The following is a 13833-nucleotide window of genomic DNA, read 5'->3' on the forward strand; positions in this document are numbered from 1 at the left end:
CGCGGGCCCGGCCGGCGCAGACGTTGCGTGCCCAGCCCGCCCCCTGCGAGCCGGGGAGGCGCCGCTGCAGAGGGGCGGGAGGAGGCGGCGGCGGCGGCAGGAGCTGCGCCCGGCGCGGTGCTGGCGGCGGCGCCCACGGCGGCGGCAACGGTGAGGCGGCCGCTGCGGCCCGCGCGGCGCGTGAGGGGAGCGGGGAGCCGCCTCCGCGCGGCTGGTGCCGCCGGGACGGGCCGGATCGAGCCGGGTCGGGCCGGGCGGCCGCGTTGCGCCGCCGCTGGGGCCCGCGGCCACCGGGGAGGCGGCGTGGGCCGCTCGGCGCGGGGTGGCCGCCGGTGAGGCGCCGGCGGGGGAGGAGGGCTGTGGGAAGGAGCCGAGGGCTCGGCGTGGCGGGAAGAGCTCGGTTTGAGGGGGAGCCGGGGGGCCCCGTGTGTGCGGGGCGGCAGGTGCGGAGGGACCCTGTGCTGGGGAGGGTTTGGGGGGCCCTGTGCTGGTTGGGAGGGGTGTTGAAGGACGCTCTGCTGCTGCCATGATGGACCCAGTGCTGGGCCCTGAGGGACCCGGTGCTGGGTATGGGGGTCTCCGAGGGACCCTGCGAGTTGGCGAAGGTCCCGCATCCCGGACAGCCGGACCAGGCATCCTGTCCGTCCTCATCGCCCCGGGGAGGCGGCGAGTGTCACCTCGCACGTGCCCGCGCTCCGCTGCCGCCCAGGTGACAGCAGCCGGTTTGGCTGGTCCGCCGGCCACGCTCGGCCTCGCCGCGCTCCTCTCTCCTGTGCTGCCTTTGCTGTCACCGGGGCCAAGGTCCGGCCGCGCCGGCGGCATCAGGGTGCAAATCGGGATCAACTGGTGTGCAGGCGCTGCCAAAGCGGGACGGACAGGGACAGGGTTTGCCCGGAGCCACGTCTCTCTGCCACGTGAATCCTCGTGGCTCGTGAGGGGCAAATGGGGCCTCGGTGGTTTGGATATGTCCTTATCCATATGGACGTTACCTTTCCCTCTAGGAAGGTGCAGAGCTCTGCATAGTTATTTGTGACTTGAGTAGATGGCTCTGCGGGCGTGGGTCCCAATGTATCATGCTCGTGCTGCCTTACAGTTTTCAGCATCCCACACTTATTTACTACGTGCTGTCATTTTTCCTGATTAATGAATTGGCTTATAGTTTACCTTTTTTTTTTTTTTTTTTCTTCGTTTCTGGAAGGAATTGTTCCTAGAAACCTGCAGCCAAGATGCCCACGTACCGCGTCGTCGCGCAGGGCAGCTCTGCCATGCTCAGAGCTGGTGCTTTGGGCTCTCCCCACAAAGGCTCCAATGCTGCAGGCCCCTCCTGCTTCCCTCTGTATCACTCGTGCCGCTACCTAGGGCGATTTAGTGCTCTCTTTTTCATGCCTCAGCTGTCATAGGGCTCTAGGTAATTGTTTTGGTTGCCATCCCATTAATATGGCTCCTGCTGCATTAAAATCAGGAGTTATGTTTTCCCTGTCAGTGTAGCACCTTCGTGCATGTGTTGTAAAACAAAACAAATGCATAGAAAACCACCCCCAAAAATAAATCTACTTCAAGACACAACATGGAGGAAAAATGTAGACTGTGACTGTGTATGTGGCTGACTAAAAATATGACTTGAGAGATAAAAGAGGGTTTTAAGATTTTTTTTTTTCTCCTCTACTTGCCCAGTTTGTAGAATGGAGGCTGAACCTCCTGAGGATTTGTGAAAGTTCATGAGCCGCTCTGAGATCTTCGAGCGGAAAGATTAAAAAACACGTGATGTCTCTATTAGCATGGAGGAAGAAAAAAGAGCTACAAAAAAGGAAGTGCTATTATGCCTGCTGCTTTGCTAAGAATGTTATTTTAAGAGCAGAAGTATACATGCAATTCTGAAAATAGCACTGCCAGGGAACGATGTTTCTTAAGTGCGTATCTGTGTGTACCTGCTGTTGCCTGTAACAAGATAGCAAATTTAATATAGTGGAGAAAAAGTTACGTATATCTTTTGCCTTAACAACAGGTCTAAGGAATGTGTAACTGTTCAGTTGCCAGCAGAGCTGGTTGTGGCATGCTGAAAACAGTACAACTGGAAATTCGCAGAAGATAATTAGCTCTTGATTTAAGATTATGTTATTTTAGGATTCTTAGATCATGGAAGTACTTTCCTTAGTTCAACTTTCAAGTGTGCCGGGCTGTGTGGGGGTACAGCTGTCTTGTATTACCATCACTCAGGTGTATCATAGGAAATAAACCCCCTCTTTCCTCATGTGAATATACTGTTATATGGAACAGTGTCCATATATGCTGATTAATGTGACTCTCTATATGAATGTGTATATGCAGGACAGCCTTTATTTACTCTAATAATTTGTAAATTACTCCAATCCAATAATTTATAAATTATTTATAAAAAAATTATTTATAAATTTATAAAATTTATAAATTATTGGCTAATTTCTTTAGTGTCTCTCCATTTATCTTTGGAGCCATGTTAAAGATTCTATTGGGGAGTGATAGAGAATACTTCAGAATATATCTTCAGTCAAAAGAAATAGAGCAATCTGTCTTACCAATATGGTTTTTCAAAACTACGGTTCTTTTTCCTCTCCAAAACATTTGGGTCAAATGCTAACTCTCTCTGTTAAATGCAAGTTTTCTAATATTTGAACATGATGGCTATGAATGAATACAGCTCTTGTTTAAGTCTTTGGCATTCCCTGGGGACTGCTGGCTCTGGCATGTATAGAAGAGTAACGCACTGGAATCCTTATGGGACCGGCATGTTTAGAAATGCTCTAGTTGGATGGTGTTTTGTTATTTGATGAAAGGCAGTTATATACCACATGAACTGTAATCTCAGCTGCCCTGAAGTGGGTGCCAATTTCTACTGGAGTAACCGTTTTGTTGTTCTTGACCAGCAGAATTGAAGCCAGCTGTGTCGGCAGCTTGGTTCCTCCCTCTGATTTCAAGTGTTCCCTCCTCTGTCTGTGCTTGTCCAGGTGTCTGTCTTATAGAGGCGCTTCTGTAAAGTGATGCTGCTCTCTCATGACCTAGAGCAAGGCATATTTTACCCTTAAAATACCCACAAATCCAGTCCCTGGAGTGAAATGGAGAGGATTTAGGTGTATTCTGTGGACAGAATGCACTAGTTTCCATCTTACCCCCTGTCTTAATGATTTTCCACCTGGAGGTCCTGGTCAACTCTTCTGAACAAGCTCAGACGTGAGATCTTGGAGTGAATGGTACCATCCACTCCTTTAATCTGAAACATGTCTCCACACTACCTTTCTAAAGAGAAAGACTATTAAAAGCTGTGCAGTTTCTTAATGTTTTTATTCTTACTGTCTCTATATTTAGCTTATTTTGATGAGAAATTGCAGGAGAATGAGAGAAACTCAGCAGCAGAGTTAACTTATCTATCTCTGTCACTCCGACTCTATCCTTGACAGCAGGATCCCCTGAATCAAAGCAATACTTAGCTAAGCTTTGTATTTCCACTTTTATTTTGTTATATGCCAGCCCTGCAGCAGTCATGGAACTATTTAAAGGGGTAAAAACATTGAGAGCTAAAAAAAAAATGAAGGAATTGATGACTTAGTTTAACCTGAAAAGTGTGAAATAATAACTGTTTTCTAGTCTATCAAAATCAAATTCTTTCTGTAAAATAAAGTGGCATCTTTGCTTCAAATACTTTAGCTACTAATTGATATAATTATATCTTTATATCCTTGTTTAGATGTACTTGGTTTTGAGGATGACAGGAGGTGATGTTTTCCCTCTCAAACTTAAACTTTAAATTTCAAATAATTTAGCTTATCCTCTACATTCCCAAATCGTAATTGTGGTCGTGAACTGAATGTGCTTACTATGAGGGTTGAAGTGCATTATCACCAGGAGAAGCCAGTGCTGCTTGCCAAATAAAATACTCTTTTGGTTATTGAAATGGAGGGCCGTTGAAAACCCAGTTAGGAAGCTCCTTGGGGAAAAAAAAAAAAAAAAAAAAAGGAAGGAAAAATAAGTATTGATAATGGGCTTACCAGAACAGGTGATAATTTACTTTCTCAGTTTAAAACTTTGTCTGCTTCTCAGCCCTTGACTCATTCTGTAGAGAATGATGTGTGTTTAGGAGGATCATGTGCTTTCTAGTCTTTTAATAGACTGTAGCAGTGACGTTTTTATTTTGCATGTGCACGCTGGCAATGTGAAGTGTTAAGAGTTTGTGTCATGTTTTCTGCCTCTTTTTAGAGTTATTTGCTCTTTTTTTGTTAATTAAAGGTGGGAATCATTTTGAAAATTGAACAGGCTATGTTTAGGCTTATCTACATAAATTTATAAAGAATTACTCATACTATTACTACTCTGAAATACCTTTAAACTGTTAGAGACATTGAGTCTTCTTATCCCTGCCTCGTATTCAGTAATCTAAGTTTTTACTTTTCAGTGGTATATGTTTCTTTACTGAGGATCTCAAGCCATTTAAGAAGCTGAATGAGCACAGTAGGTTACAGAGTGATAAGGTGGGGTGACTTAAAATGTCCTTGGTACAGAATTAAAATCCGTAAATAGAACAGAAGCGTTAATGAAATGTCTTTCCCCCAGCATCACAGTAATATCTGACTGATAGTATAAGGTCCTGAGCCTTTTACTGTTTCTCGTGTGAATCATCATCTTGCTTATAGTAGTTTCTCAGCCATAGGAATTTGTCCTGCTTTTCCCTTTCCTTCCCAAGGATGTGCAGGCAGAATCCAGTCTATTCAGTTTGTAGTGAAGATCCTTCCCTACAGTAGAGACACAGCCATGTCTCTTACTTAGCCATTTAGCAATGTTACTTAAAACATCCAATTTTCCAAAGCTGTCTCATGTTTCTTGCCTTTCTAACTGTACTATATTCAAATTGTATATCATCTTCATGTATACAGATAATCTTGTGCTGCTAAGTGTACTGGTGGCAACATTTTGGCTTTTCCATTTAGCTTTAAAAACAAGTTGGTCCGATCTGAAGTCACTGGGAGAAACTTGAGAGTATTTGAACGCAAGTATGCCATACCTCTTGATAAGATACCTGCTGGTTTCTTTTGGAGACCTTGTAAGAATGTAATTCTCTTAGGAACCTCTTACCTTTTATGTAATCTAATTTAAATTAACCACAGGTTCAAAATGAAAGGAGAAATGGAGCGGCTTGGGTATCATAAAAGCCTTGAGATTGGAAAATAAGGTAAAAGCCTTTGGTCTTTAATATGTTACAGGTCTGTGAAATCATGCTGAAGAGAAAACTTAGAGTCATCTCTGCAACCTAGAAATATGGCATTTACTCGGTTAAGAAACAGCTCTATAAAACTACTGGTTGAGTTCTAGATTAATGTTGTTAATGAGGTCAGAGCTGTGGGACTTTTGGATTGCTTCCCAAGTAAGATTTGTTCCTGCCCGATACCTCTAAGCATGTAATAAGATAGGAGTCGTCTTCTGAGTGTTTAAAGAAACAGAGGTTCATCCTTTGCAGACGCACAGAAACCAGGGCTGTTCATGGGGCAGTCTGCGGGGTGAACCACTCGCCGGCTGCCCAACAGAGACTGGAGTGAGGACAACACTAAGTGTTCACATTACAGTCTCATGGCTGGTTTGAGTGTTCTTGGAGCTCTTTGTTTCACTGAACGTAACAGTTGCTTCAGACTTTTGTCTAGATTTCTGCCCTCTATAACGGAATTCAAAGATTTGTCAGATCTCCGCTGGTGGTCATATAGATGTGATACAGTTTGAGTAATTTATCAGCCACACTTTGCCTTAAGTTACCTTCATCAGTCTAATGATACCGTCAAAATAAGTGTGTCCTGCTAATGGGTACACTTCCTGACATATTAAAACCTTTTGGTTTTGTATCTTTAAGTTAGCCAGAATTTATTTTTTATTTCTTATAAATTTATTTATTAGATACCCACAGCTCGACTGTCACAGGGGTTAAACTTGATCTTCTCTGGTAACAGATCTCTGGGAGTTCTTAGGAGACTTGCTTTGCCTAGCAAAATGATTTATTCTACACAAAAATTGGTGAATATTTAGTATGTTTTAGTCTTAAGGTTTATTTTGCAAAACATGAGTATATTTAGCAGAATTAACAAGTCAAAGCTGTCTCCTTTTTAAATTTAGAGACACGTTGGCCCTGAAAGGGATTTTCCAGTAATATTCAGTCTTTATTGGTGTTTACTGTTAATTTAATAGTAATCTTCTCAATTTGAAATTTTTGAAGAACTTGTGCATGGCCAGTTGTGGCTGACTGTTCCTAAATTAATCATTTCACTTCATACAGAAAAAAAAACCACATGAGAGGAGCGTTCTGGTCTCGAGGCCGCTGCCCGGGTGAGTTTGTGTGTGTGGGCACGCAGAAGGCTCCGTAACGCTGTCTGTTTTTGAGTCGATTCAAATATTATGCCGCTCTATTCTAGAATGTCCTCTTTGTTTCCACGCCGGATTTACAGACAACTCGCTTTTCTCCATGGAAACGCCGCGTCTGTTCGGGGGTAGCTGCGAGGTGTAATGTTAGCAAATGTTTCTGCCTTAAATTGTCAAGTCATAGTTTCAAATGCTTTATCAGAGGAAGCATTTTGCTTTACTATTGGCACTACCTGTCCTGAGGAAGGAGAGACGCTGGCAACATGCTCCTCGCGTGTCGGCCTGAATTAGGCAGCTACTGGTACTGTTCTTTTTGTCATGACCACATGTGTCTTCCAGGAGTGACCTAAGACTTCAACCTTTTATTATTATTGTTATTATTTTATTTATTTGATTGTTCATTTAGGTTTTTGGGAGCCAGAAATACTATCCTGAAAGGAACAGCAGTGGACAGACCCTTTTTATTATAGGAATTGCTCTTTGGCTGTTGGTAAATAGCGTGCCCTGATGTGGTGGTAAGAGCAGGACTTGCCTGCACCGCGGTGTAGATATTTTCTTAGACTATTAGGCAGCTCGGCCACAAATCAATGCATCTGTTTACATTCCAGGCTAGCAGTTCCTGTGATGTACTCACTAAAATACGCTTTGTTTTTTTCTTCACATATATATTCTCGTCTGGCAGTAAATTGCCTGGATTTTAGCCGTTTCTTGCATTAAGCTACAATTTCAGCAACCCTGAAACCAGGGCACAAGAGATTGTGTTTCTTTTGGCCTAGCTGAAGGCTTGTATATTCAAAAAAGCAAATGACACAGCAGATACATAACCCATGACTGTGGAGAGCAGGATTAAAATATGAATGGGTGCCTCATGCCAAGAAATGCTGTATCAGAATGTTCTGGCTTTCTGTTGGCCACAGCTTGTGAAACGGTATTCAAGAATCGTTTGAAACTAGCAACAAAAAGCAACAAAAGCAACATGCAGGTGGGTGGGTACACAAGATTTATATTTTATCATATATTTGTGCCCGCCTGTCCTATATTCCTGTATTATTATTATTATTATTATTTTCACTCCAAACAGCACACGAATAGCCGGTTCCCTGGCTATTGCCTTCTGGTTTTAGGAAGCAGTTCTTTTAGAGGGGAACTTGGGTCTTCCCTTTGGTCCAAAAGAGGTAGTTCCTGTTTGCCACTGACAGAAGTCTGTGACCTAAAAAGAACTCTGATAATTCTTGCATTGATGTGTTTGTATCAAATTCTTCCTTATCATGTCTTGGAATTGCAACCAGTTGCGATCATCTGGCACCATCATGCAATGGGGAGGAGAGAAAAAAAGGAAGAAGTGCCAGATCTCAGGGGCTGTTTTAGGTGTGTGCAGCCCTCTGCAGCCGTGTGCCCTCCTCTAACCCTTCCTTGCACCCCTGCTCCTGCTGGAACTTTAGTGCTTGTGTTGCTTTTCTTAACGGAGTCCTCTTAATGTCTGTTAGCTTTAAAAAACACACAAAAAACAGCAAAAAGTGTTTTTCAAAGGCAAAATAAAAGACAAATGGCGACATGAGATCTTTCCTCGTAGCGTGAATGCACGTTATGAGTACTGAGCTGTCTCTTACTCTGGATAATGCTCATTTAATATGATAATTCTGAAGTGAACCGTGCTTTAACTAATAGAATCAACATTAATTAGGGTTTCTCCCTGTGTAACATGAGACTAATTTGAAAGGAAGTGTTGTGGTGGTGCACTCTTCAGCGCTGGCTGAAATGGGTTACTGAAGTAAGTGATGATCAGCTGCATTATAAGCCTGTAGGTGAATAGCTTACTGGTTAAGAGTAATGTAAAGTGCTCCTCTGTCCTAGGTATACATTGGGTAATTGCCAATTGTAATGATGCATAACAAAATTTATTTAGCATTCTTCTTGATTTGGTGTAAGAGCCACATAAGGATGACACTTCTTTTATGATCTTTCTTTGAAAAATGAAAATTACCTAATTTGTTTTTGATAAGTGCAGGGCTTTGCTTTCCTTTATCTCAATGACATTTCTTTGCTCCTTCCATGCACTTGGTGGGTTGGGAAGAAACAGCCTTGTGCTTTGATTTTAGGGGTCTCACTCTCTGCTTTGCTGCTTGTGTGAGCACTCCTGTTTTAAATTTAGTAAATTGGTGCAGAAATTACAGAAAGAACAGAGAAACAGAGAAATTTTTCTCTCTACTAGTCCTGACTGCAGATGGGTGGGTGAACACTGGCAGTGCTGGAACAAGAGATGTTCAGCAGTCTGCATGATGCTACCTCAGAGTTCTCACGCAGCATAACTTAAATTGTAGACAAATACCACGCAGCTGAGGTGGCAATTAACACTCTTTAAAGTATAAATTTATTGCAGGCTAATTAGAAAAATGACTTAAATTTGGCACAGCCAATCCTGAAATAGCAGAAGAATGTTTCACCTTGCATACAGGATCACAGAGCTGCTTGACTGGCAATTTCTTTTTCCCCCACAGTGAATTGATTTTTAGGGCTAACGTGCTAGCTGTTAATACGTGCGAGGCAAAATTTAAACTGGTGGGTAAAAAACACAGGTAAAAGACGTCAGTCCTCACTACTGCAGGGAGCAATCTCTGCTTTCCCAGTGTTTCTGTGGCCTTTAAGTTCACGGGGCACCTGGTGCGCGGTAAAGAGCAGCGCCGAGACCTGTGCTGACCCGAGCAAACAGCCTGGCATTGCCCCATGGCTACATCTCCTTTGTTTTGTTTAGGTATGAGGTGGATTTTAAATGCATATATAAAATTATATATATTTAGCTTAGTAAATATCTAAGCTATGTTCATAAAGAGCAGTTTCTGCTTTTAAGGCAGGGGGGCAACAGTCAACTTACAGCTTGGCTCTGAATTCACGATATAAATTAAAAAGCTTTTGTAATTGGAAAGAAGATGCCTTCTGTGGCAAAACCTCACGGCGTGCTTCCCTGAAAAGCTTATAGCTGCCTTCCAAATCCGAGCAGTGCTTTATCCTAGCAACATTGGGAAGAGTCCCTCCTCCTCCTCCTCCTCCTCCTCGCAGCAGCGGGTTGTGCTGGGGCACTGTGCTGGGGACTGTGAGCTGACGGATCTTGTGATCTCAGTGTGCGATTCCAGTAGAGCTGAGGTAGATATTTACTTTCTATTTGTAAACATCGAGCTCTGTTGACCAGTCTCACTTTTTCAGTTGCAATAACTTTTTAAAGAATCTCTTTCCTTTTATCCTGAAATTCCCAGTTCTGTTGGCTTCTCTTGTAGTTAGTTCTCTAGTTTCAAGTTATTTTTGCTGGTATGTTGCAACACTTGAAAAATGTGACTTAAAACGGTAGGGTGCACAGAGCGATTATATCTCTGTGTAATGTTAGTAATGCTGTTAAGGGCTTTGTTTTTCTTTCCTAAAATAGCCTTTTAGTTTAAAGCTCAAGACGAGCACATCAGCAGCCAGTGAAGTGAATTATTTTGATGTTTTAAGCTCAGACTTTGTGTCTTATAATAGGAAATGCCTTTCAAGAAATGAAAGGTTCAAACACTGTCTAGGGAAATGTTTCTAGTTGTTCTTATAAAGCATCTTTTATTGTGTGTTTTCATACAGAGGCTACCATGTAGTAACTCCTTTATTCTGTAGGAGTTAAAATACTGATACATATATGTATTTTTTTTCAATATTTTTATATGCAGGTTTAAACCAGAAGTGGAAAACAGAGAAGAACATACTGTATCCATGTTAGGAAAAAGATAGTTACTACAGGTGAAGAAGATTAACATTGCAGCAAGATGAGTATGTTAAAGCCAAGTGGACTAAAGGCTCCTTCAAAGATCACCAAGCCTGGGAGTACATTACTGAAAGCACCTGTATCTGTTGCAGCTGGTAATGAATACATAAATATCTTTTACTTATTAGTCTTGTCTTCTAACAAAAAGTAGCTTGACAGCTATGATTATATGCTATTTTTACTAAATAATTTTTGCTCATTTCTGACCTAACAAAAATCCTTAGCCTGTTTCAGAATTCTGTTTTTTCACTCATCTGTAGCAAGCAGTTCTCTTTATCGTGATCGTAAAATTTTCTTCAAAGATAATTGCTTAGTTTTTGAGGCTTGGCATCTTGATTTTGATTAAAATATTATAAAGATTAAGTTAAATGCATTCAAGATCTCTTTAGATTTTGAGTTATGTATTTCAGAGATTACAGTATTTTCATAGGTGAGAAAACCTGGGATTGTATTCTTTCTTTTCAAAATCATGCTTTTCTGATTGCTTATTAAATTGGAACAGATGAATGAAGCCTGATAGAATACTAATATATTTGATAACTGTTACTTTCTCATTGTGCTTGATTTTAGCTCCTGCTGAAAAAGCAGCTTCCAGTGAAAAGACCTCAAGTGCCACCGCTGCAGACGCACATGAAGAGTTTGTGGATGATTTCAGAGTTGGGGAGCGTGTTTGGGTCAATGGAAATAAACCTGGCTTTATTCAGTTTCTTGGTGAAACTCAGTTTGCTCCAGGACAGTGGGCAGGGATTGTCCTAGATGAACCAATTGGGAAGAACGATGGCTCTGTGGCTGGAGTTCGGTATTTCCAGTGTGAACCCTTGAGGGGAATATTTACAAGGCCATCGAAGTTGACTAGAAAAGTGTTGACGGAGGATGAAGCTAATGGTACCCAGGCAGCTCATGCTTCTAGAGCTACGTCCCCAACTTCCACCTCAGCTGCTAGTGTGGTGTCTTCATCTGCTGCCGCGCTTCCCCCTTCAGGAATTCCACACAAAACTTCACCACTTGCTGCTAAGGAGCACTCGACTCCTTCCCATATTAGCAATCTCTCAAAAACTGCAAGTGAATCTATATCAAATCTTTCTGAAGCAGGATCTGTGAAGAAAGGAGAAAGGGAGCTTAAAATTGGAGATCGTGTTCTGGTAAGATTTCCCTGCAGCTTCTGTTTCTGCCTTTTGGTTGATGATTTGTAATTTTCACTAGTACTCTGGAATTCGTTTCAGCTACCCTGGTTCATATAGTGTGCTTTTTTTGCTTGAATTTTCATTAACTCTCTGATGTGGACAAGCTCTTTACATGCAGCTTTGCGTACTATAGGGAGATCTTTGCAGTACCAAGATAAAATGGCCATTTCAGTAGTTTTTATTCTACCCTACCTGCCAGTGTTTAATAAAACCCTTTATGTGGTAATAACATATTTGTAGCTTATTTTTTCATAACTGTAATACCTGTGGTCATGCTAAGGAGAAGCTGAGCTGTTCAGGCAAAAAAATCTTTCTCAAGCTAACATTGTGTAATTGATGGTTCCCCTGAGCAGTGACAGGCAGCAACAGAAGTAGTCTCATAATGCCAGTGATACCCAAGAATTACGTGTTCTGTTGGTGATGTGCCATGTTACTTGGCTGCCCTTCATAAATTCAAAACCACAAATGCTTCTGTTGATGGATCACTTTCACTCCTGTTAAAAGGAAATTCTGGTAGTTTAAACTTTTTCTGTGTGTGTGTGTTGCTCTGCTTTCTAGACCACTATAATAGAGCCTGGGTTGTTTTTTGATAACTCGTTTGACATATGTCCACTAGGAACAAGTGCGAAGCTTTGCTCAACCAACCATCCTTTGCTAGAAGAGGCACTAGAAAGCTGGAGATGCATCATTTAAGTTGTAGTCTTAAAAAAATATGTGTGTGTTTGTGTGCGTGTGTGTGTGTATATATATATATATATATATGTATACACACCCCCGATCTATAATCACTTTAATAGATTTTTAGGCTTGTATGTGTCATAATTAATCTGAAGAATTGTTTTGGTGTAATTTTGATACAATCTCTCTCCCCATTCAGTAATGCAGTGATGTAATTCATATGCTAGTGTAAGCAACTGTATGCACAGAAATATAGAACTTGACTGGTCAGGATTCTTGTCTGCTGTTTTTAACCCTTCTTGTTTTTCAGTAGATCTGGCATTAGGAAAAATGGTTCCCTTACTATATTTTTTCCAGTAGATTTCAAACTGTGCCCAGCAGATCTCCTCTCCCATCATAATTCAAATTTAGATATTTTTAAATCTCCTGCTTAGTGCAAATGCTGGTGAACTGGACTGAATAAATCTATTATTTCTTTCCTTCATTGAATTCATTTCCAGCACGATGGAGTGTAGAATTGACCTGTCACTGTTCGCAGAGCCTGCAGCTAGCACCAGTTGTTATGAAAAAAACGCCTGTCATTTACTGTAGCTGCCTTGGCCTTTCAGTCTCCATCAGTGTATGCATCTGGAGCGCTCCTTGGGATGTCATTTGTTTTCTACTTACATAGACAGCAATAACTTTTCAGCAGTGTGTTACACAAGAGCATGAGAGGCTGGATAGACTTTGTACTTCTCAGCTCAGCCCAGGATTTCACCTCCAAGTGAGGGTGTAGCATCCTAGCCCTGAAATGTCTCCAGTCTAACCATGTCATTGCAAACCACTAGCGCCTAAATACTGTTCTTGGTAATAGCAATACCATACTGAAGGTGATTGGAGCTATTTGAGAAGAAAACTGCTCAGCACTGCATCTTGGAAATGGTTTTAGGGTGGTATCTTCGTTAAAAAAGGGGGAAAACAGGCTCCTACGCTTCTTCTCCCCACCTCTTTACAAATCTGGGCTATTGAGAAACAAGAAGCCACCTTGACAAGTGTTGAAATGCTAGAGAAGCACAGCTGGCAGCTCACATCTCATCTCATTCCTGCGCTAGATGTAAACTTGACAAAAGTGTATTGAACCTGAAGTGGTGGGTTCAGTTCATTTCAGACTTGACAGATTTAGCATTTCCCATCACCTAGACTACAGTTCCTCTATATGAAAGGTCCTGCGTCCTGTTATTAATTCCCCTTCTAAGGAACTGTGAACTCTTCACGCTTGCTTCCGCAGTCTGTCACTGTGCGAAGTGCTTATAGCCAGTGGTGTTGGCATGAGGTAATTTGATTAAAGGCTGTGTGTTTAAAGAGCTCTTGGAGAGGTGATTGCTGCAATCATCCGCATAGTGCCTTGTCTGCATTGTTCCATATGGATAGGAAAACATCTTCAGCTCGTTTCCTTATTATTTTGATCTCTATTGTTTTGCAAGTCTATTATGCACTCAGAGTTACCTAACACAGCATGGGTTTGTGTGTGGTATTGCCCAAATCTTGTACCGGGAAACTGCTTTGTGTTTGAAAAAATGCATATACATAGTAACAAAAGAAGTTTCCAGTATAAATACCACTTTCTGATTTACTCTAGGTACCATTCAGAAAAATAGTGATGACGTGTGAACTGTTTCAGAGCCTTGTTCAGTTGCAGTGCTGGTGAGAGAAATGAGCCCAGTAGAACTGGGAGGTTGTCACGTACACACTCTTGCAACGCAAGCTGCATAGAGGGCCTTATAGTCCTTAAGGCCTTAAGGTCATGGTGAGCAATTCAATAAAAAGATGAAA

At 42.0% G+C, this 13833-nt stretch overlaps 1 protein-coding gene across 9 annotated transcripts in view; it reads left to right on the top strand.

Moving 5' to 3' along the window:
• Positions 1–130: 130 nt before the first annotated feature.
• Positions 131–13833, top strand: part of CLIP1 (CAP-Gly domain containing linker protein 1) — a 65129-nt gene continuing 51426 nt past the window's right edge. For 8 of the 9 annotated variants that reach the window (XM_088525121.1, XM_088525114.1, XM_088525116.1 and 5 more), the window contains exons 1-2: positions 10045–10254; positions 10730–11301. In XM_088525121.1, the coding sequence (XP_088381247.1) occupies positions 10161–10254; positions 10730–11301 (666 nt within the window). In that variant the 5' untranslated portion in view covers positions 10045–10160. Of the gene's footprint in view, positions 151–10044; positions 10255–10729; positions 11302–13833 lie in introns of those variants that run through there. The other variant, XM_088525115.1, reaches the window with a different exon arrangement.

This window comes from Tinamus guttatus, unplaced genomic scaffold (assembly GCF_059628265.1).
Source record: "Tinamus guttatus ecotype Peru unplaced genomic scaffold, ASM5962826v1 Tinamus_guttatus_pri_ptg000223l, whole genome shotgun sequence".
NCBI classification, from domain to species: domain Eukaryota; kingdom Metazoa; phylum Chordata; class Aves; order Tinamiformes; family Tinamidae; genus Tinamus; species Tinamus guttatus.